At 52.3% G+C, this 24007-nt stretch overlaps 1 protein-coding gene across 1 annotated transcript; it reads left to right on the top strand.

The window, feature by feature from the left end:
• Positions 1–1584: 1584 nt before the first annotated feature.
• On the top strand, positions 1585–22330 carry DEDD2 (death effector domain containing 2). The gene is made up of 5 exons (XM_023229254.2): positions 1585–2431; positions 3018–3383; positions 4769–4888; positions 10785–10925; positions 21104–22330. Exons 2-5 carry the CDS (start codon positions 3056–3058, stop codon positions 21493–21495), a joined length of 981 nt encoding a protein of 326 aa, XP_023085022.1. The 5' UTR covers positions 1585–2431; positions 3018–3055; the 3' UTR covers positions 21496–22330.
• Positions 22331–24007: the final 1677 nt, after the last annotated feature.

Raw genomic sequence — 24007 nt, forward strand, 5'->3', positions numbered from 1 at the left:
CTCCCAAAGTGCTGGGATTACAGGCTTGAGCCACCGCGCCCGGCCGAGGTGTCATTTCAAAGCTGAAGAGATGGAGCATTTCTGAGAGTACAGCTTTAAAGCCCGAAACAGTTGGAGTTTCGCCTCTCCGGGCCTCAGTTTTGCTGGTGTGAAGTGAGCTTGAGTCACAGCCACCTCAAAGGTTGTTTAGGGGTTTGGATGATATCACACATGCACAGCGCTCGTACACTGTAGGCGCCCACTACAACCCACTAAGCAAGACAGAATCCTTCAGTTTGTTAAATTGCTTTCCTATCTTTCCTACTCTTCGTTTGATTTAATGATAGTCCCTTACCAGGCGCTCCTTGTGAGTTTAGCCCAGGACTATGCTTCCATCGCTTACCATTGCCATCCATTTGTTTCACAAGTAGGGAAACTGAGGCCCAGAGAGGGGAAGGGATTTTTTGAGGGTTCTGTTTGTTTGAGACGGAATCTCGCTCTGTTGCCCAGACTGGAGTGCAGTGGCAGGATCTTGGCTCACCGCAACCTCCGCTTCCCGGGTTCAACCGATTCTCCTGCCTCAACCTCCCGAGTAGTTGGGATTACAGGTTCTCACCACCACGCCCTAATGTTTGCATTTTTAGTAGAGATGGGGTTTCGCCATGTTGGTTAGGCTGGTCTCGAACTCCTGATCTCAGGTAATCCGCCCGCCTTGGCCTCCCAAAGTGCTGGGATTACAGGCGTGAACCACCGCGTCCAGTCTTGTTTGTTTGTTTGTTTGAGACAGTTTTGCTATCGTTGCCCAGGCTGGAGTGCAATGGCGCGATCTCTGCTCAGGGCAATCTCCGCCTCCCGGGTTCAAGCGATTCTCCTGTCTCAGCCTCCAGAGTAGCTGGGCTTACCGGCATGCATCACCACGCCCGGCTAATTATATATTTTTAGTAGAGACGGGGTTTCTCCATGTTGGTCAGGCTGGTCTTGAACTCCCGACCTCAGGTGATCCGTCCGCCTCGGCCTCCCAAAGTGCTTGGATTACAGGCGTGAGCCACCGCGCTCGGCGTTTGTTTGTTTTTTGAGACAAAGTCTCGTCATGTGGCCCAGGCTGGAGTGCAGTGGCACTATCTCTGCTCACTGCTCCCTGGTTCAAGCGATTCTCTTGCCTCAGCCTCCCAAGTAGTTGGGATTACAGGCGCGTGCCACCACGCCCGGCTGAGTACAGACAGAGTTTCACCATGCTGGCCACGCTGGTGTCGAACTCCTGGTCTCGTGTGATCCGCCCACCTCGTCCTCCCAAAGTGCTGGGATTACAGACGTGAGCTACCGTGCCCAGCCGATTCTTTTGAAATCACTGCTGCAGTTCAGGCGGAGCCAGTACTGGGCCAGTGCTAGGCAGGACCCAGGTCTCCCGACTCCCAAGAGGATTTAATTCCGGGGGTGGGAACCGGTCCAGGGAGGGGACTTGTCTCAAGCACATGCAGGCCCTCACCTTGAGTCACTTAAGTGGGGGGCGTGGCGACCGTCACACAGAAGGCCCCGCGGTAGGGGGACACGCATACACCACAGCCTAGACGCCGATTCTCCGACAGACCCTCTCTAGTTGTTGCAAGTTAGGGAGCCGGTATCTGGGCGACCCCGGAGGGCAGAGATTGGAAGAGGTTACGGAGAGGCTGTTTTGGCTCTGGGTGGAGACATCTGACTGTGATGGGGGTCGTGATGGACGCCATCGAGATGTGTACAGTCGGAATGGAGGGTTTTGTTGTCGCCTGGAAGGAGGTATCCGTCCTGAACGTGAGATGAGCGAGTTCCGGTTTTGATCCGGGGAAGGAACTTCTAGACTGGGGGTCGGGGGTGGGGCGGGATTTCCAGTTGGGATCATGAGACAGCACAGTTGAGATGTAGATCCCTGGCTGTCACTGGAAGTGAGGGACAATCTAATGGAGGAGTGCCCAGGACCAGATCATATAAGGCCTAGGAGTTACTGGGAGCCAGGAATGTAGTGATTGTGTTCCTTTGCCACGAGCAACTAGGGGCAGTGGTGATGTGGGCGTCTAGCTCGTGATCAAGAGGAGGCTGTAGTTAATAAGATGAGTAGTTACAACTACTCGTGACGTGGCGCTACATGGCCCCGGAGGCTTGAGTCACGAGCGGGAAGTAGGGACCTGGAACCGGGTACCAGATACAGCCCCAAATGCGGCGCGCTCTCTCTCTGCGCAAGCGCAGCACCCGCTTACCAAGACACTTCTGTTGGGGGCAGGTCAAGCGGCCCAGGAAGGGCGGGGCTTGGAGGCATCGTTCTGCGCATGCACTTAAGGGGCGTGGCGGTCGCACCTGCGCGAGTTGGGGGAAGGAGGAGGGGCGAGGTGACGCAGGCGTAATAATAGAGAAGGTGCCAGAAAGATCCAAAACAAGTGGCTGCGGCCGTCGCCCAGGAGTCACCGGACGCCAGAATCTGGTGAGGATCCAGAGAGGCCTAATGGTGACTGGTGGCGAGTAGACAGGACCACCTGGGCTCTGGGAAGCAGGCGGGGCCGCCCTTGCAGGGCGAGGGGGTCGGGTTCGGACGATACCACCTGTGTGGAGCAAAGGGGCTGCCTGGGTCGCTCTTCCGTGGAGGGGGCAGAGGGTCACTTTCGGGCGGTACCACTTGCGTAGAGCCGGGGGACTTATCAGACGGTACCACTGGACGGAGCAAAGGGGCTCGTCTGGGCAGTCCTACCCAGAGTCAGGGTCAGTCGGCAGGGAGCCCCGGGGTGGACCCCGAGGCTTCTTTGGGCCGCATCGTTTGGTCGGGTCCGGGGGCGAGCTTCGAACGTAGCACGGTGGGGGGAGCAGAAGCAGAGCGGGCTCCGGCGTCCCGACCTGTTCTTAGGGGACCTCGGGCGGGACCATTCCCTCCCCATGGAGGGGGAAACCGAAGTGGTTGGGGGTGCGGGAGCGGCCCTGCCCGGCGCGACTGGGCGGGGGAGACGCGCTGGCGGTGTGGGGTTCGGGCCTCCGCGTCGCTGACCACTGCCCCCTCCCCGCTGTGTGGGTTCTAGGCCGGGTTCTGAGCTTGTTCCGCCTCCCTCCCCCGGGAATGGCGCTATCCGGGTCGACCCCGGCCCCGTGCTGGGAGGAGGATGAGTGCCTGGACTACTACGGGATGCTGTCGCTTCACCGTATGTTCGAGGTGGTGGGCGGGCAACTGACCGAGTGCGAGCTGGAGCTCCTGGCCTTTCTGCTGGATGAGGCTCCTGGTGCCGCCGGCGGCTTAGCCCGGGCCCGCAGCGGCCTAGAGCTCCTGCTGGAGCTGGAGCGCCGCGGGCAGTGCGACGAGAGCAACCTGCGGCTGCTGGGGCAACTCCTGCGCGTGCTGGCCCGCCACGACCTGCTGCCGCACCTGGCGCGCAAGCGGCGCCGGCCAGGTACGGTTGAATGGGAGGGTGTCACACTTCCCGGGAGGAAAGGGCCTGGCTCCCGCTGGGCCTCCTGGTGCCTGCAGCTTATGTCCCATTCCACTACTCCCTCTTCCCACAATATCAATGAGAAACACAAGAGGAGGGAAGCATGGCTTTGGGAATTTGGCCACGTCAGTGATGATGATTATGGCCACTGTTTACGGAGGACTTGTTTCATGCCAGGCACAGCTGTCAGCCCTTCATATGAACTGGTGCCTTATAGCCTCCCAGTAATCCCACAAGGAAGTCCTGTTAGTGTCTTCACTGTAACCAGGAGAATAATAACCTCAGAGAAGTTAAGCAGTTTGCACGTGTAATAACAATCCTGTTTGCTGGGCCTAGGGGGTACAGGATGATGGGGCTGACAAGGTGTTTGTTCCATGAAGTTTAAGTTTAGTGGGACACTCAGAGAACTTATTTTTAGATGCTTTTTTAGGAAGACCAAAAATAATGGAATAGAGAGAGTCGGGAGAGCAGCAAGGTGAAGGGAGGCTTTGTCCTGAGGCTGCACTGCCAGCCATGCATAGACCCCAGGGGAGAAAATTCCAGGGAGCATCCAAGGCCCGAGGTGGGAATTTGGCATCATCAGAGGCCAGTGTGGCAGGAGCAGAGGGGACCCAAGCTAGGGGAGAGAGGGAGGTAAGTTATGTCATGAAGGGGCTTGCAGAGACCGTAGCTGGGAAGTGTGGGAGCCAGAATTCAAACCCAGCCAGCTTGTCCCCAGAGTTGATGCCCTTAATCCTTGTGAAGGAAGTGCCCCTGGAGGATAGCAGTCTTGAGTTGAGAAGCTAGGAGGGGTTCAGGCTTCCAGTAGCTCTGTGCATGCGTAGACTAAGCCTTTGTCTGGGTTACTAAAGGGGCAGTGGCTAGTTTGGGGAGGGGGGATTATGGCTTTCCCTGGCCCAGAGTAAGCCCATAGGATTTAGATAAGCAGGAGAAGGACAGCTCTAGGGAAGAGCTGACAGCGTTTTTGGGTATCTATGTCTGAACATTAGGGTCTAGAAGAGAAGATATGGGGAGCCTGCACAGAGGCCTGCTTACTCCTTGGGGAGAGCTGGGGGCAGTTGATGCCAAGGCAAAGGGCCATTACAAAGACCCTGACCATGACTATCAACAGAATAACCTTGACAGTTTGAGCTGCCATAGACGTGGGTTAGATTGCCCCAAGTGGTGATGAGTTCTCTGTCTCAGGAGGCATCTGAGCAACCTCTGCAGGAGGTGTTTGAGAATGAGTGGGTATTTGGGCTCTGACTTCTGGGGAACTTAGGCACCCCGTGGTGCAGGCATTCTTCCCAGGGTGGGAATTAGGGCCAGGAGACTGAATGCTTCTTTCTGTTCTTCTCTTCCTCCAGTGTCTCCAGAACGCTATAGCTATGGCACCTCCAGCTCTTCAAAGAGGACAGAGGGTAGCTGCCGTCGCCGTCGGCAGTCAAGCAGTTCTGCAAATTCTCAGCAGGGTCAGTGGGAGACAGGTGAGCCCAGCTAGGTGGGTGTGATGGCCGCATCCCTCTTTTCCTTATGAACTGTGCCTATCAAGGAAGGGGCCTGAGGGGTTATTCTGTCTCATTTTCACTGTGTGTGTATATATATGTATGTGTGTGTTTTCATTGCTACAAATACTCTGTTCTGAAGCAACATAGAATTGTTGCACATGGTTTCATTTCATTTAAATGGTATTACATTGTGGGTATTACTCTGCACCTGGTGGTCTTTGCTAGATGTGTCTGAGATTTATTCATGCTGACTATCTCTAATTGTTTTCTTTTAATTGCCATGCCCCAATTAACTTATTTATTCTTCTCACCACCCCTAATTTTTTTTTTTTTCTGTTTGTTTTTTTCAAGATAGGGGCTTGGTCTGTCACCCAGACTGGAGTACAGTGGTGAAATCATAGCTCTCTGCAGCCTTGAACTCCTGGGCTCAAGCTATCCTCCCTCCTCAGCCTCTCAAGTAGCTAGAACTACAGGGGCGTGCCACCATATCTGGCTAATTTTTTCATCCTTTATAGAGATGGGGTCTTCCCCTTGTTGCCCAGGCTGGTCTTGGACTCCTAGTCTCAAGCAATCCTCCCACCTCAGCTTCCCAAAGTGCTCGATTACAGATATGAGCCATCATGCCCAGCCACCCCTATTTTTTTTTTTTTTTTTGTTTGTTTGTTTTGAGACACAGTCTTGCTCTGTCACCCAGACTGGAGTGCAGTGATGCAATCTCGGCTCACTGCAAGCTCCAGCCCCCGGGTTCATTGCTTTCTCCTGCCTCAGCTTCCCGAGTAGCTGGGACTACAGGTGCCCACCACCATGCCCAGCTAATTTTTTTTTTGTATTTTTAGTAGAGATAGGGTTTCATATGTTAGTTAGGATGGTCTCGATCTCCTGACCTCATCATCCGCCCGCCTTGGCCTCCCAAAGTGCTGGGATTACATGCGTGAGCCACTGCGCCCGGCTTGTTTTTTTTTTTTTTTTTTTTTTTTTGAGGCAGAGTCTCAATCACTCATTCTGGGGTGCAGTGGTGCAATCTCTACTCACTGCAACCTCTGCCACCCAGGTTCAAGCAATTCTCCTGCCTCAGCCTCCCAAGTAGCTGGAACTATAGGCACGTGACACCATGCCTGGCTAATTTTTTTGTATTTTTAGTGGAGATGAGGTTTCACCATGTTGCCCAAGCTGGTCTTGAACTCCTGGTCTCAAGAAGTCTGCCCACCTGGGCCTCCCAAAGTGCTGGGATTATGGGCGTGAGCCACTGCGCCCTGGCCACCTCTCTTTTTTTTTTTATTATGTGAAATTTCAAACATAGAAGTTGAAAGATTAGTACAGTTAACATCTTCCACTTAGATTCAATAACTGTTAAGATTTTCCTACTTTTGCTTTATGTGTATATGTAATTCTACATTTTTGTTGAACCCTTTGAAAGTAAATTACAGACATCAGGATGCTTTACTCCTAAATTAGGCATCCATGGAGAATAAGGATGTTCTCCTTTACCACTTTAAGACCATTATACCTAAGAAAATAAACACAAATTCTCTGTTATTCTAATGGTCAATTTTCACATATCCCCAGATTGTGGGGCCGTTCAGAATCTGTTCATAATTGAGTTGGCATGCATTCCGTTGTTATGTCTCCTTAGATTCCTCCCGTAGTGCAGAAACTGTCCCTGTACCCCATACCTTTTTCTTTTTCCTGTAACATTGATTTATTCACCCTAGCAGGCCGGTTGTTTTGTGGAATGTCCTGATTGTTTATCTGTCTATTTCCTGATGGAGTCATTTAACTCGTCCTTCTTTCCCTTACATTTTTTATTAAATGGGAATTGTGTCTGAGGCTTGGTTAGATTCAGTTTATATGTTTCTGGTAGGAATAATCCTTGGTTGCTGCCATCTAGTTCATACTGGAGTACATCCCCAGGCATGTACGGCCTGGCTTTTCTGATGCAGGAAAATTTGATCACCTGGTTAAGCGGATGTCTGCCATGTTTGTCCATTGCGAAGGGACGTTTAGTTCTCGTGGTTAGTAAACAGTCTATGAGGTGATACTTTGGCACGTCCTGTTCCCTAATAGCCATTTACTCAGTGGGTTTCACATGTGTGAGCTCCTTCTAAACCAGTTATCACATTGGTGTTTACAAAATGGTGATTTTTCTAATTCTTTTTCTTTTTTCTTTCTCTTTCAAGAGGTATTTCCCCAATGCTCCTTTGAGTTTGAGTGTCACTATAGACCCATACGCTATTTACAGACTTGTTACAGTCAGTCAGTCTTCCTAAGGTTCCAGTTGGCTAGCCTCTTGTGTCTTCTTCATGTGTTTATATCGTTCTTTGGGTGCTTCCTGCTTTGTGGCACTGCAAGATGTCCTGGGCTCACTTTGAACTTTCCCTTCCCCACCCTAGAATCAGCGGTTTTAAAGGAAGCTGTGGTATTTAGAGACTAAAACCTGGGTGCTGAGTGTGTATATTGTTTCTAGGTTCTTTCAGTGAATAGTGCTAGAGACTACTTTTCAAAAAGTTTCTGTTAGTATTTTAAATTTAAGATTAACATCATAGCCCTGTTTGGTGGCTTATGCCTGTAATCTTAGTGCTTTGGGTGGCTGAGGCAGGAGGATTGCCTGAGGACAGGAGTTCGAGATCAGCCTGGGCAATATAGTGAGACCCTGTGTCTAAAAAGATAAAAAACCTGGCTGGGTGCAGTGGCTCACACTTGTAGTCCCAGCAGTTTGGGAGGCTGAGGCGGGTGGACTGCTTCAGCCCAGGCATTTGAGACCAGGCTGGGCAACATGGCAAAACCCTGTCTCTATAAAAAATACAAAAAATTAGCCAGGTGTGGTGGCATGTGCCTGTAGTCCCAGCTACTCAGGAGGCTGAGGTAGGAGGATTGCTTGAGTCAGGGAGGTGGAGGTTGCAGTGAGCTGAGATCACGCCACTGCACTCCAGTCTGGGTGACAGAGCAAGACTCTGTCTCAGAGAAAAAAAAATGAGCTGGGTGTGGTGGCATGCCACTGGTCAACAGAACGAGACCCAGACTCTAAACAAAGAAACAAGAACGTTACAAAGACTTTTTTTTGAGATGGAGTCTCACTCTGTCACCCAGGCTGGAGTATAGTGGCGCCATCTCAGCTCACTGCAACCTCTGCCTCCCAGGTTCAAACGATCCTCCTGTGTCAGCCTCCCGAGTAGCTGGGACTACAGGCACACACCACCACACCCAGCTAATGTATTTTTAGTATTTTAGTAGGAACAGGGTTTCACCATGTTGGCCAGGCTAGTCTCGAACTCCTGACCCCAGGTGAACTGCTTGCTTCGGCCTCCCAAAGTGCTGGGATTATAGGTGTGAGCCACTGCTCCCAGCCAGACTTTTTGTTTTTAATTATTATTGTTATTATTTTGAGAAAGAGTTTCACTCTTGTTGCCCAGGCTGAAGTGCAATGGCGTGATCTCGGCTCACTGCAACCTCTGCCTCCCGGGTTCAACCAATTCTCCTGCTTCAGCCTCCTGAGTAGCTGGGATTATAGGCATGTGCCACCACGCCCGACTAATTTTGTATTTTTAGTGGAGATGGGGTTTCTCCATGTTGGTTAGGCTGGTCTCGAACTCCCGACTTCAGATGTTCAGATGATCCGCCCGCTTTGGCCTCCCAAAGTGCTGGGATTACAGGCGTGAGCCACTGCACCTGGCCGTAGCCAGACTTTTTTATACTAAAAGTCTTTCCTTTTAATAACATTGTGATGTGGATTTGTTTGATTTATTTTACAACAGTAATTAAATAGCATCAAAATAACAAAGTCAGTACAACTGCTGACTGTATCTAGTGAATGAAACTTAGATTTTATTGTGTTTTTTGTTCTCTGAGCATATCCCATTGAGATTTTACAGTCAGAATGTTTTTCAAGTTATTTGAATAATTCTTTCATCTGATTATTCATGTTACCAATTATGTATACAAGCCCCTCCCTCCCTCCCTCCCTCCCTCCCTCCCTCCCTCCCTTCCTTCCTTCCTTCCTTCCTTCCTTCCTTCTCTTCTTCCTTCTCCCTTCAAGGGTCTAGCTCTGTTTCCCAGGCTGGAGTCCAGTGGCACAAACATTGCTTACTGCAGCCTAGACCTCCTGGACTCAAGCAGTCTTCCCACCTCAGCCACCCTAGTAGCTGGGACTACAGGCACGTGCCACCACACCTGGCTAATTTTTTTTTTTTTAAATAGAGACGGATTTTTCCATGTTGCCCCAGGTTCCAGGTTGGTTTTGAACTCCTAGGCTGTAGGCTAGGATTACAGACATGAACCACAGTGTCCGACCAGGTTCATTTTCTTCTGTGTTTAATTTTCTTTTCTTTTTTTTTTGAGACAGGGTCTCACACTGTCGCTCAGGCTGGAGTGCAGTGACACAATCTTGGCTCACTGCAGCCTCCGGCTCCCAGGTTCAAGCGATTCTCCATCCTCAGCTTCCCCAGTAGCTGGGATTACAGGTGAGCACCAACATGCCCAGCTGATTTTTGTATTTTTAGTAGAGACAGGTTTCACCATGTTGGTCAGACTGGTCTCGAACTCCTGATCTCAAGTGATCCACCCGCCTCGGCCTTCCAGAAGTGCTGGGATTATAGGTGGGAGCCACCGCATGCCTGGCCTGTTTGTGTTAATTTTATGGTTTATTTCTTTTAACTTTTTAAATGTGTAAATCAGTTACATGAGTCAAAAGTCAAAACTGAAGCATGGGGCCGGGCTTGGTGACTCAACGCCCATAATCCCAGCACTTTGGGAGGCCGAGGCAGGTAGATCACTTGAGGTCAGGAGTTCCAGAGCGGTCTGGCCAACATGGTGAAACCCATCTCTACTTAAAATACAAAATTAGCTGGTTGTGGTGGCAGACACCTGTAATCCCAGCTACTCAGGGGCCTGAGGCAGGAGAATTGCTTGAACCTGGGAGGCAGAGGTTGCATTGCGCCACTGCACTCCAGCCTGGGCAACAACAGCGAAACTCGGTCTCAAAAAACAAAACAAAAGAAAACACAAAAAAAATATGAAAAGTGTTTTTGACCAGGCACGGTGGCTCACGCCTGTAATCCCAGCACTTTGGGAGGCCGAGGCGGGCGGATCACAAGGTCCAGAGATCGAGACCATCCTGGCTAACACTGTGAAACCGCGTCTCTACTAAAAAATACAAAAAACTAGCCGGGCGAGGTGGTGGGCGCCTGTAGTCCCACCTACTCAGGAGGCTGAGGCGGGAGAATGGTGTTAACCCGGGAGGCGGAGCTTGCAGTGAGCCGAGATCATGCCACTGCACTCCAGCCTGGGCGACAGAGCGAGATTCTGTCTCAAAAAAAAAAAAAAAAAGAAAAGTGTTTTTAGACATTTAGTCATTTCTACTGTTGGGTGCCCCTCACCCCCAATTCATTCATTTCTAGTCTGTGCTTCCAGTGTTTCATTTTGCAAATATATATACTCTTAATTTCTTTCTTTTCTTATGCAAAGTACAGCACACTGTACACACTTATTTGTATCTTGCTTTATTTCCTTAAACAGTCTATCTTGGAGATCTCTCTATATTCCTGTTTTTGCTTGTCAGATATGTTGTTCCCAGGTTTTCATCATGATAAACAACGCCCTGGTGGCAGTTGTCATGTTTGTCTCCTGGTGTAAGTGTGCAGAGATTTCTCTAGGGTTCCATCACACCTGGAGTGGGCCTGCTGCAGCATGGTAGGCTGACCCTTCCTAGATGATACTAGTTGGTACTTTTCAACTTTTAGACAGGGCCACTGAAGAAGGGAGGCAGAGTGGCTCACTCAGGGGCTCAGCACGAAGAACACCTTGAGTTATTTTCCAGGCATACAGCTGGGCACTCTAGCTGTCATCCTAGTCCTAATTTGCCCCATTTTTTTCTCCTCAGGCTCCCCCCCAACCAAGCGGCAGAGGCGGAGTCGAGGCCGGCCCAGTGGTGGTGCCAGACGGCGGCGGAGAGGGGCTCCAGCCGCACCCCAGCAGCAGCCAGAGCCCGCCAGACCTTCCTCCGAAGGCAAAGTGACCTGTGGTAGGTGTCTGCAGGCCTTGGCAGTGCATGCCCCGGGCGGGCTACAGAGGGTGGGAGAAATGAGCATTTTTCTGGGGCATATGACACACTTGGCAGATGAGTGGCAGCTCTCGTTCACCACAGTGGAATTCTTGTCCTTTTTCTTGCCATCTTGCCTGTCTACATCCTGTCCATCGTTGAAGGATCAGATTTTGTGCCACCTCCTTCAGGAAGCCTTTCCTGACAACCCCCTGCCCTAGTTTCATTTGTGTATTCAGTAAACATCTGCCTGGGTTTACTTATTCAGACGTTTCTTGTGCAGTGGCAGCATATCACAGGCTAAAAAAACAACGATCCTGGATCAGGCTGCCTGATTTACATCCTGGTTTTGGCACTTAAATAAGTTGTCCGACCTCAGGCCAGTAACTGAACCTCTCTGCCTCAGTTTCATTTCTTTTTTTTTTTTTTTTTTTTGAGACGTTGTCTCCCTCTGTCTCCCAGGCTGGAGTGCAGCGGCGTGATCTTGCCTTACTGCAACCTCCGCCTCCTGGGTTCAGCAGTTCTCCTGCCTCAGCCTCCCAAGTAGCTGGGATTACTGGCACCCACTGCCGTGCCCAGCTGATTTTTGTATTTTTAGTAGAGATGGGTTTCACCATGTTGGCCAGGCTGGTCTCGAACTCCTGACCTCAAGTGATCCACCTGCCTCGGCTTTCCAAAGTGCTGGGATTATAGGTGTGAGCCACCGCGTCCAGCCATCCACCTCAGTTTCCACATCTGTAAAGTGAGGCTGATAATCGCCTCCCTGTTTGGATTGTTGAGAGAAAACAGATTTACCCACGGTATGCCTGGAGCAGCGCCCAACCCGGCACACGCTGTATGAGGGTTTATTGTTCTCACTGTTGCTGCGCAGTATGCCTGGGGCAGGAGTGCTGCAGCGAGGGTTCCCGCTCTTGTGGAGCTGACCTAGTCAGGTGACCAGTGAGACTGAAGATCATTTTAGACAATGATAAGCTCCACAAAGAGAGGGTGGAAGCATGTGGAGGAGCCAGGCTGGGGCCGGAGCAGCTGGGCCTGGAGGACCACGGCAGGGATGACAGTTTGGATTTTATTCTATGCACCAGGCACTGCCAATGGGTTTTGAGCAGGAGGGTGATATGATGTGATACCTCTTCAAGGAACTCTAACTCCATCTGGAAAATCGGTTATTAAGCAAGTTAGGGTTTTCAAAGTGTTTAGCACACACTAGGCATCTAGTAGGTGCTCTGTTAGGTGTGTGTTAAGTAGATTAAATTAATCACTTGAAGAGGCTGTGAGGTCTGCGGAGAAGGACTGGGCAGAGGTCTGGCCTGAGGGTCGTGTTGGAGAGGGTGAGGAGAAGTGACCTAGGAAATAAAGAAGGGCACTGGCCATAGGGCTGACTGTAGACACGGTGGACTGGGGACTCTGCTGTGAGACTACTTTGACCTTGCCCTTGAGAAATTCCACTTGGTCCTGTGGGGAGGACACAGCCATGAGCACCCCCTCAACTGTAGTACTCCTTTCTCTAGTTGGGCAGGCTTTGGAAACACAGAAGGGATCAGATATGGTCTTCGAACTCTCAGGCTGCAGAGAAGACAGATGAGAAAAGTGGCAGCCAGGCTGGTGTGACAGGTGGCACAGGTATTGTGAGTGCAGGAGCTCTGGCGTGTGCAGGGAGTCCCCTGGCCAACCCCAGTTTCCTTGTGGAGGTGCCATGTCTAGAACAAGCTCAAGGAAGCTGGAAGAGGAGCTGGGAAGGGTGATCCTGGCAGAGTGACTTATGTGTGCAGTCCCCAGCCGGATGTGGTCAGGGCTGAGTCTGTCTGGAGCAGAGGCTTTGTGGGTGAGAGCAGGTTGAGATGAGACAGGTGGGGGGCCTTGAAGATTTGGATTTTATTCCAGGGGGCGGTGGGTGGGGGAGCCATGGAAGGGTTTATTTGTTAATTCCTTCATCCAGGTTTTATTAGTGAGCATCATCTCTATGCCAAGCACTGTTCCAGGCACGGAGGGCACAGAATTGGACCAGGTGAAGAAATTCCTCAGCTTCCAGAAGTTTACATTATAGTGGGCGAGACAGATAACTCGAAAATAAGCCAGCATAGCACGTGGCGTCAGCTAGTGACAAGTGCCCTAATGAAACATGAGGCCAGGGGTGGTGCTGAGCCCCTGTGGAGAGCCGAGGCTGCTGAGGGAGGGGAGGAGGCACTTGGGGGGAGCGGCAGGTGCTCAAGGTGGAAGAGTTCAGTGGAGGAGGCCAGTGTGGAAGCTGGAGGTCAGGAGGCCTAGTTGGAGCTGGTGAGATGCTGGCGTGTCCCGTCTTCCAGGAGACCTTGGCCTGGAGGTGCTTCCTTCTACCATCTGCAGAGCTTTCTCCAGCCCACAAAGCACGCACACCTGCCCCCTCCTAGTGCCCATGATGGCCCTCCAGGGAGTGGGCATCATGCCCACTTTGTAGATGAGGCAGCAGATACCTGTGCTGGGTGCTGTCAGAAGAAACAGACCTAGAGAGCCAGCTCTAGGTCCAGGCAGCTACATGGGCTTGTGGGGCAGAGTTTGAGGGGGTGGTTGCCTGGTGGTGACTCCCCCTCGAATGAGCCAGTAATTCCCAGAGCCACCAGGCTGGCTGGGCAGGTGAGGGAGTCATTGCCTCAAGGAAGACAGGAACAGGCCAAGGGAGGCTTCGAGTCTCTTTCCCGAGGTGAGGAGGTTGTTAACCAGGGCATGGCTAGGCCTCTATGGGAGATGGGTGAGCAGGTCCGACTGCTGACTCACCAGGCAGGGTGGGACTGGAGTGAGGCTCTCCCCATCTGGGCTCCTGTTTTTCCCTCCGAAAAATGGGATGGCTTACTTTTAGAGAGGCCAAATGCCAGAGGTGGAAGGCCTTACTGAAGAAGAGGCCTGCCATTCTTGACCCCTCCTCAGCTGTGATACCTGTGACTCCCCACCAGCTGCCCTCCATTGAGGGATAGAACTAGACAAACTCCCAACTGCCTGAGACAGTGAGGAAGGGCACCTTGGTGGTCCTAGGCTTGGACATAGGACATCTAAGCGACCATGTCCTTCTCAGGGTCTGTGGTGGGCACTACACACCTGGCCCTGAGATCTCAAGACAGCCATTGAGGTGGGGTGACATCTTGCAAAGGAAGAGGCATGCTCAGGGAAAGGCAGTCACTAGTCTCAGTGGCAGGGGGCAGAGCTGGGCTGAAACTTGGGTTTGTTTATTTGTTTATTCCATATGTATTTATAGAGTATTTATTATTTGCTAGGTTAGCAGGGATGGGAGGCCCTGCCCTCATTGAGCTTGTGTTGTGGTGGGAGAAAGCCGAGAGAGAGATTTCAGATGTCAGGGGAAGGATGTTCCCGATGGAGAGGACAGCGGGAGCACAGGCCCAAGTGGGATGTGCCAGTGCTCAGGCGCAGCCTGGAGGATGGCAAGGAAACTGGCAGGAATGGAGGAGTAGGGTGGAGACCCCTAGGAGAGGGAACCAGGGCAAATCCTGCAGGGCCTGGATTTTGCATTTTTTTTTAATTATGGAAAGCAGTTGGAGGATATGAATGACAGGATCAGCTTTGCTTCTCCCCTGCAATTTTTTTTTTTTTTTTAATTATGAGACAGGGTCTCACTCTGTCTCCCAGGCTGGAGCACAGTGGCTCAATCTCAGCTCACTGCAACCTCCGCTTCCCAGGTCAAGTGATTCTCCAGCCTCAGCCTCCTGAGTAGCTAGGACTGCAAACGTGACCCACCATGCCTGGCTAATTTCTGTGTTATTTTTTTTTAGAGGCAGGGTCTTGCCCTGTTGCCCAGGCTGGTCTTGAACTCCTGAGCTCAAAGCGATTCACCTGCCTTGGCCTCCCAAAGTAGCTGGGATTACAGTCATGAGCCACCACCTGGCCCCTGCAATTTTTTCTATGGAAAATATACCAAAGTGGATAGACTGGCTTCAGCCATTGTCAACTCATGACTGATCTCAACTTAGGATAATTAGGAATTTTGGAGTCAATTCTGGTTGCCCTATGATGTCATCTGTAGATGTTTCACTGTGTATTTTATTCTTTTGAGATGGAATTTTGCTCTTGTTGCCCAGGCTGGAGTGCAATGACATGATCTCAGCTCATTGCAACTTCTGCCTCCCGGGTTGAAGCAATTCTCCTGCCTCAGCCTCCCGAGTAGCTAGGATTACAGGCATATGCTACCACACCCGGCTAATTTTGTATTTTTAGTAGAGACGGGGTTTCTCCATGTTGGTCAGGCTGGTCTCAAACTCCCGATCTCAGGTGATCTGCCTGCCTCGGCCTCCCAAAGTGTTGGGATTACAGGTGTAAGCCACTGTGGCTGGCCACAGATAAAAACAGGGTTTCACACCAGAAAAGATTAATAACTCCTTACTATCAAATATCTGATCAGTGCTCAGATTTTCAGTTGTCTCATAAGTGTAGGTTCTCTGAAGTCTGTCCTTTCCCCTACCATCTCTCTTTCTCCGCCTTGCATTGTATTTTTTGAAAGCAATTGTCCCGTAGCATTTCCCGAAGACTGGATTTTGCTGACTGTATCCTGCAGTAGGGTTGATTCAGTGTGTTCTACCCTGTCTTTTGTATTTCCTGAAGATTGGTAGTGGGTCTGGAGAGGCTTGATCAGATTCTGGTTTGATGTTTTGTTTTCCTCAAGCCTGCTTCTGAGGGTGTGTTGTGCCCCTCCATCAGGAAGCAGGTGATGGCTGTTATCCCTCTCTGAAGTTCGAGGCAGCTTTTCCTCATTGCCTCAAATCAGTAGTTCAGTAGGAGTTGAAGAACTTTCCATTTGACATGATGATGCTGACTTTGTTGTGGAGAAGAGATGAGTGAGGCAAGCCAGAATGCTGGGAGGGGTCCCACCATTGTCCAGAGGGGCCTGGTGCTGGTCCTGGTGTGGTGGCAGGGGCAGGTGTGGGGTCTCTCCACTGAAGCACATTGGCCGCCTCTCTCCAGCAAGGCTGGAAGCCCCCCAGTACTGTGGAAGCACAGGTCCTCTTTTTCCCCAGCCCACCTGTGTTAGTTCATTTTTGTGTTGCTATAAAGAAATACCTGAGACTGTGTAATTTGTAAAGCAAAGAGGTTTATTTGGCTCAACGGTTCTTCAGGCTGTGTAAGAAGCATGGTGCCAGCATCTGCTTCTGTTGAGGATCTCCAGAAGCTTCCACTCATGGTGGAAGGCCAAGGGGAGCTGGCTTGTCACATGGCAAGAGGTGGGGGTTGGGGGAGCTGCCACACTCTTAACCAGCTATCACGGGAAGTACCAGAGCAAGAACTCTACTCGTCACCAAGGGATTCATGAGGGACCCAGCCCCATGATCCAACACCTTCCATCAGGCCCCACCTACAATATTGGAGTCAATATTGGAGTCATATTTCAGCATGAGATTGGGAGAGAACTCACATCCAAACCTGATCACCACCCAAACTAGGAACTCTTGGAGGGAGGACTTGAGTGAGGTTCATCTCTGGGCTCCCAGACACACCCAGCCCAGGACCTGCTCCCTCGAACTTCGCCCTGGTCCCCCACTGAGTAGCCCATTTCACTTGATGTCCCATCTGCCCCAAAGAGAGACTGGTGAGGTGGGGGTGGGGGACAAAAGGGTGCCAGGCCCACCTGCGTGGAGGAAGCAGGAGCAGCTCTCCTCTCTAGGAAGGCGTGGCACCTGCCCCTGCCCTCCCAGGGACAGGGAACTTTTCCCCACAGCTGCCAAAGTGGAAAAGATGCAGCCAGCTCCTGGTCCAGCACACATGGTGCTGGGTACTCTTCCCGCCTCCCTGCTAAGGGCCACACTGGACAGTTCCTCCACTTCTCTCCGTATCTACTGCTCTCATCCTGGACAGCCACTTGTGACCCTTCCCCACCTGCTGCCCTGGCCCTGTTTCTACCCACCTGCCACTTCACAGCACAGCTGGAGTCGCCCCTAAGTCAGCAGGTCCTGCCTCTTGTCCTTTCTGCATGCCTGGCCTTCCTGGCCTCCCCTCTTTCCTTGCATTCAGCCCCAGATTATCACAATAGCCCCACATGGGCGGCTGCTAGGGGGAGCCTTGTTTTACACAGGAGGCCACCAAGGTGCAGAGAGGTGTGGTCACCTCCAGAGGCCGTAGAATCTTGAGTCTGCTGGCGATTGGGATTGAGATCAGCCTCCCTGACCTGGCTGCCAGTTCTCCTCTAATGCCGTTCTCCCCTCCACGTTCCTGCCACACCGGCCCCTCAGCCTGTGCAGGCCTGAAGTTCATTTTCTCTCTGGACTTCCATGAATGCTCATCTCTCCTGAGAATGCCATTCTTTTTTTCTCTCCTGTTTTTCTTTCTAAACCTACTTGTCCTCCTTCACATTTTACTTCAGATGTCATTTTCTAGAGAGATCCTCTTTGATCCTTTCAATCTAAACTATAACTTGCCCTGTCTAATTTTCTCTGCTGGCCCTCAGGATGTCTTTTAGTTGTATATTTGATGTGTATGGTTCTGTGTGAGGTAGCAAACAGGATAGGGGTAGTTAAGAGCTCAGATGCAGGACCCATACACTTCAGGTAAAATTCCAGCTTTGCCATTTCCTGTCTGGTGGCCTTAGGCAGGTGACTCAACTTGTGTGCCTCAATTTCCCCATCTGCAGAAAAGGGATAATAACAGCATCACCTCATGAGGTTGTGGGGACAATCAAAGGGGTCAGCAGATGTGAAGTATGTAGTACTGTGCCAGCCCGTAGTAAAAGCTATATGCTGGTGTCACCTGTTGTGATTGTTTTGGGGAGGGGTAAAGCACATGATTGGGTGCCAAGGGTGGAGCAGAGGCTCAGAGAAGGCTCGCCTTCTCCTATTGCCTGGTGGCACCTCCCTGTCTTTTCCCTGTGCACCATGATCATGCTTTCCAGCTCAGAGGTGGGAGTGTGGTCTGCTGAAGGATTTGCTCTTCTGTAAGTGGGGCTGATGAAGTGCTCTGAGGATTAGATGGGCTAAGAGAGGAAAGCCCTTGAGTAGAGCTTGGCTTGTGGGGAGTGCTTCCTAACTGTGGGTTACATGTCTCCCTGTCCCACTTGTGGCAGGGCCCTCGTGTCACCGTAGCATGCCTGGCATTCATGAAATATCTGTTGAATAAGAGATTGAGGCCGGGCGCGGTGGCTCATGCCTGTAATCCCAGCATTTTGGGAGGCCAAGGCAGGCGGATCACAAGGTCAGGAGATCGAGACCATCCTGGCTAACACAGTGAAACCCCGTCTCTACCAAAAATACAAAAAAATTAACCAGGCGCAGTGGCAGGCGCCTGTAGTCCGAGCTACTCGGGTGGCTGAGGCAGGAGAATGGCGTGAACCCCGGAGGTGGAGCTTGCAGTGAGCCGAGTTCATGCCACTGCACTCCAGCCTGGGTGACAGAGCGAGACTCCGTCTCAAAAAAAAAAAAAAAAAGATTGAACCGGGGCACAGAGATCTACTCTGGCCTTGTCCCTTTCCCCTGTCCACTCTGACATGGTAGGGGCTCTGGGTGAATTGAGAATTTACACCAGAGGTCCACGCTGGGGAGAAGGACGAACTGAGAGAGGACTCAACTGGGTGGGATATGGGGGTCCCACTAGCTGAGCCTTGGCAAGTGTTCTGGATGAAGGAGGTAGACAGGTCATTTTCTAAGTAAGGCTCTTGTGGGGAACGTTTTCTTATGACTCGAGTGCACGGTATGGGGGGACATGGCAGGGATTGGAGGAGTCCAAGGAGGAGGTTGGCTTAGGGACCCATGGAGAGAGGTGAAGGCCTGGGTGAGGGCCATAGTGGTAGGGAGGTGGGTGTCGAAATTACAGTTCCTGTTTCTGGGAGCCTTCTTTCTCATAGGGCTGTGAGTCAAGCATTTTACGAGTTGCCTCATTTAATCCTTCTGACCTCAATGTGCAGCAAGGACCTCTTGTTTGTTTGTGTGTCAGATGGGGAAACAGGCTCAGAGAGGTGAGTCACATGCCCAAGGCCCCACAGCTTAGAGAGTGGCAGAGCTGGGACTCACCTCAAGGTCTGTGGGACTCCGCCACCTGGCCCTGCCTCTGTGGCCAGCCACCCCTGTGTGGCCTGGAACAGGCACTGCTCCTCCCAGCCCCCTGCCTTCCCACCCACATTGATTGAGGTCATGGCCAGTTGCTTACTGGAGTCAAGGACTCAGTCAAGGACCTGGTCCTCTGGATAGAGACAGCTGGGCCTGAATGCTGTGGGAGGGCCGGGGGGCTGAGGCCGGGCAGGCTTCCCTGGGCATTGAGTGGGGAGGATGGGGTTTCCCTAGAGCCAGAAAGAAGAAGGGTTTGGGGTGGGAGGAGGAAGTGGGCAGGGCTGTGAGATTGTCGTGGGGAGCAGGGGCCCTGCCTTCTCTTTTCTGCTCAGTGGCTGACATGGTGTATGAAAGTTGAAGGGAGCCACAGCATGAGACGTTCCCTCCCAGAGCCTTGTTTCCTTATCTGTCAAGTGGGCTAACGGTGGCCCCTGCCCCACAGGGCTGATTCTGTTGCATCCCCAAGGGTCAGGTAATTGGCATATCAGAGGGGTTGGTGGCTGCCATTCCAGGAGCAGCCCTTGGACACTGTGTGCAGTGTTAGCTTGTTCCTTTCCATCTGTTGCTCTCTTTTTAATCTTCTTAACAGCTCCTCACAGCAGGCATTGTCCCCTTGTTTAGGCAGGAACCCATGTTCAGAGAGGTTGTGACTTGTCACGGGTCACATTGCTGAAGGCTTCTGTGTGGGAATCCACTTCATTAATTGATTGAGGAGCCTACTCTCAGGGACATAGGAGGTTAAATGACCTCTGTCAGGCACTGCCATTGCCTGGCCGTGTAACCTTGGGCGAGTCACTTCATTTCTCTTGGCCTCCATTTCTTCATCTGTAAGTTGGTGGTAATAGGACCTGTCCCACAGGGTCATTTGTAGGTTAAATGAGTTTCTGTGATTGAAGTACTTGGTGTAGCGCCTGGCAGATAGTCAGCACTCTGAAAGTGTTGGCTGCTGCTATTTCTGGCTCACAGCTGATCCTCAGGACAGCCTTACTGGGTGTGTAGAGAGAGTGGGGGGGTACTGTTTCTAGCCCAGGTGATGGGTGGGAATTTAGAAATCCCGGAAGAGAGGTGGTATGCGAAGTTCATGATTACAGGATAGCCTCAGAAGTCCAGTGTCCTGTCCCCTGTGCACAGCTGCCACCTCATTTGGGCATATGGGGGGACAGCTGTGACAGAAACCAACTCAAACTGGCTTCAGCAAAAAGGGGAGTTGAGTGTAGCTGAAAATCCAGCTACGATCGTGGGCTAATGTGATGACCTCAGGAATCTTTTTCTCTCCGTGGCTGGCCCTATGTAGGCTTCCTTCTCTCCTCTTGGCACAGTGGCCCCCAGCAGCTCTGGGCTTCCAGCCCATCATCTTAGCAGCTCTGTGGCAAGAGAGCACCTAACTCCCAGTAGAGCCAGCACAGGTCTAGCCGCAAGCCTCCCGGGCCTGGTCAGGACCCTGCGCCTCCGCAGTGGTGGCTCAGGTGATGGGAGGGATGGGGATGTGGTTGGCACCATGTGAATCTCATTATTTGGGGGCTGGGTGTGAGGCTGGTTGCCTAAAGGCAAGTCCATTAGTTCATGCATTAGTTCTTCACAAATACATATTGAGCACCCACTATGTGCCACAGTTACACAAGTGAACAAAACAGACAAAAACTCCTTCCTTCCTGTCATCTGTCTCTCCACACTGAGTGTAGAGACAGATGATGAGCAGATAGTAACTAACAGAGGAGGTTAGAAGGTGATAAGTGCCTTGGACAAAAATGGAGCAGGGTGTGGGACCTGGTGTGCTGTGGAGAGGGCTGGATGGGTGGTTACAGTTGTAAATAGGTTGGTCTAGGTGGACCTTGTTGGAAAGGTGGCTTTTGAGCAAAGACCTGCAGGAAGAGAGGGAGCAAGTGTTGTGCAGATCAAGGGAAAGAGCACCCCTGGCAGGGGAGAGGCTTGTTGGAGCAGTGAGGAGGTGGTGGGGCTGGAGAGGAGGACGACGTACTTGGTCACGGAACCCCACAGAGCCGGGGAGGCTGTGTCAGGACTAGGGTGTGGCTACCGGAAGTGGGTGGAGGGAGAAGGCTGGAGGGAGGAAGGGTGGTGGTGGTCGTCCCCGTAAGCAGTGTGTCTAGTGTTGGCCCCCTCCCTGACAAATCCCTCCTTCCCCTGCAGACATCCGGCTCCGGGTTCGAGCAGAGTACTGCGAGCATGGGCCAGCCTTGGAGCAGGGCGTGGCATCCCGGCGGCCCCAGGCCCTGGCTCGGCAGCTGGACGTGTTTGGTCAGGCCACCGCGGTGCTGCGCTCAAGGGACCTGGGCTCCGTGGTTTGTGACATCAAGTTCTCAGAGCTCTCTTATCTGGACGCCTTCTGGGGGGACTACCTGAGTGGCGCCCTGCTGCAGGCCCTGCGGGGCGTGTTCCTGACTGAGGCCCTGCGAGAGGCTGTGGGCCGGGAGGCTGTTCGCCTGCTGGTCAGTGTGGATGAGGCTGACTATGAGGCTGGCCGGCGCCGCCTGCTGCTGATGGAGGAGGAAGGGGGGCGGCGCCCGACAGAGGCCTCCTGATCCAGGACTGGCAGGACTGATCCCACCTCTGAGTCTCTGGGCCACCTTCTCCTGGGAAGACGACCATCTCTACCCCTAGAGGACTGTCACTCCAGCATCTCTGAGGACTTCGACAGGACCAGGACAGCAGGCCCCTTGACAGCCCCTCCCACAGGATGTGGGCTCTGAGGCCTAAACCATTTCCAGCTGAGTTTCCTTCCCAAACTCCTCCTACCCCCAGGTGTGCTCCCTTAGCCTCTGGAGGCAGGGGCTGGGCCTGTATCTCAGAAGGGAGGGGCACAGCCACGCACTCATCAAAGGCCCCTGCACATTGTATCTCTGATCTTGGGCTGTCTGCACGCTCACAGGTGCACACACTCGCTCATGCTCACACTGCCCCTGCTGAGATCTTCCCTGGGCCTCTGCCCTGGCCTGCTTCCCAGCACACACTTCGGCCTAAGGGCTTCTCTCTCAGGACCTCTAATTTGACCACACCCAACCTGGGCTTCAGCCACACCAGTGGGCACTGGAGCTGGGGTGCACATGGGGCCTGCTCACCTTGCCCACACATCTCCAGCCAGCCAGGGCCCTGCCCAGCTTCAATTTACAGACCTGACTCTCCTCACCTTCCCCCTGCTGCCCAGAGCTGGACATAGACTTGCACTTGGACTCTCACCTGGAGTGTCATATGGGAGTGTTGTGGCAGCATCAGACCAAGGCCTACTGTTGCACATGGGGCCAAAACCAGTAAATAGCTGCCTTCTTGGAAAGGGAATGCAAAGGCTTTGGGGGTAATGGAAAAGACCTTTTACAAATGATACCAATTAAACTGCCCTGAAACGGGCATAAGTGGGCATCGGCCTCTCTAGGACTCTTTATTATTTAATTTAAAATTTTTTTAGAGTTGAGGGTCTTGTTATGTTGCCCAGGCCAGCCTCAAACTCCTGGGCTCAAGCGATCCTCCCGCCTCAGCCTCCCAAGTAGCTGGGACTACAGGTGCCCGTCACCACGCCCAGCTTTTGGACCACAGTAGGCTGGGGGAAGGAGTGTTCCTGGCTCAGTGTTAGGGGCTGGAGTGTGGGCAGGATGCTGGACCATATGCCAGCTGATAACCACACGCTTGTCTTCCCTCCGGGCCTCAGTCTTCTCATCTGTCAAAGGAAGAAATAGAATACTGCCTCAGAGTCAGAAACTCTTCAAACCATCTTCACACATGCTTTGCTCCTGTATGTCTTTGGGGGCTCCCAGAATTTTTTTTTTTTTTTTGAGACAGAGTCTCGCTCTGTCGCCTAGGCTAGTGTGCAGTGGCGCCATGTCGGCTAACTGCAAGCTCTGCCTCCCGGGTTCACACCATTCTCCTGCCTCAGCCTCCCGAGTAGCTGGGACTACAGGTGCCCGCCACCACACCTGGCTAATTTTTTGTATTTTTAGTAGAGATGGAGTTTCACTGTGTTAGCCAGGATGGTCTCGATCTCCTTACCTTGTAATCTGCCCACTTCGGCCTCCCAAAGCGCTGGGATTACAGGCATGAGCCACCGCACCCGGCTGCTCCCAGGATTTTTAATTTGTTTCGTGAGGTGGGCCAGCTACACCCAAGGCTGATGGAGCCCCTAAGCTTTGGAAATGGAAAAGATAGGCAGCCAGGTGTTCTCTGCCTGGAATTCGTCTCCACGTGGCTCCCTACTGGTCACACCTTCTGGACATTCACCTTCTCTTCACCTGGGTCTCTTCTTCTTTCCGAGGCCAAACACTTCCTCCTGCTGTTCCGTGGCTCCAGCTGAGGTTGTGGCCTCCTGCCCTTCCCCCACCGCTCGTGTAAGGGCTCAGGAACTCAAGTTTCTCTTACTCAATACTCAGGGTTTTCCTTCCTGAGGGGGAAGGGACTCAGGGGTGGGGAGTGGGGGGTAGGGTGCCAGGGATTTCCAAGGCTGCCTTTCCTGCAGGGAGGGGTGCCATTGCCCACACCTTGGAGCCTGTCCTGGAACTTCAACCTGTCTTAATGTGCAGGAGGGGAGTGGCAAAAGTCTAGTCGTGAGTCCCATCCAGGAGCCAAGGCCTGGCCCAGCCAGCTGCTATGTGATCCCAGGTTCTGCCTTGACCCTCTCTGGGAGGAAGCTGAGTTCCACCGGACACCTTCTCAAGGTCTATTTAGCACTCAGCCACGCTGTGGGATTTTAAACCCATGTTTGATGTGAAATGGACTGAGAGAGGGCAGGTGATTTACCTGAGGGGTGGGAGCATTGAGATGGAGAGTACCTTAGTGACTGCAGTTAGGTAGGGAATGAGGTGGGGATTCCACTCCCTTGTCCTGACCCTTCCATTTTCATGACCTAAGGCTGAGGCTGTCCTCTAGGTGGGGTTACCTGTGTTTGGGCTCTCAACTACTGAGCTAAATTCTAGGACCTGCCATTCCCTTGAGCCCCTAGCCCCTGGCTTGTCTCCTGGCCTCATTTGAATACAGCTCCCACCTCAAGGCTGGACACATTTCAGGCTCTGCCCCCTGCTTCCGTTCCACGTTGTTGGCCCCACCCCC

Source organism: Piliocolobus tephrosceles, chromosome 21 (genome assembly GCF_002776525.5).
Source record: "Piliocolobus tephrosceles isolate RC106 chromosome 21, ASM277652v3, whole genome shotgun sequence".
NCBI classification, from domain to species: domain Eukaryota; kingdom Metazoa; phylum Chordata; class Mammalia; order Primates; family Cercopithecidae; genus Piliocolobus; species Piliocolobus tephrosceles.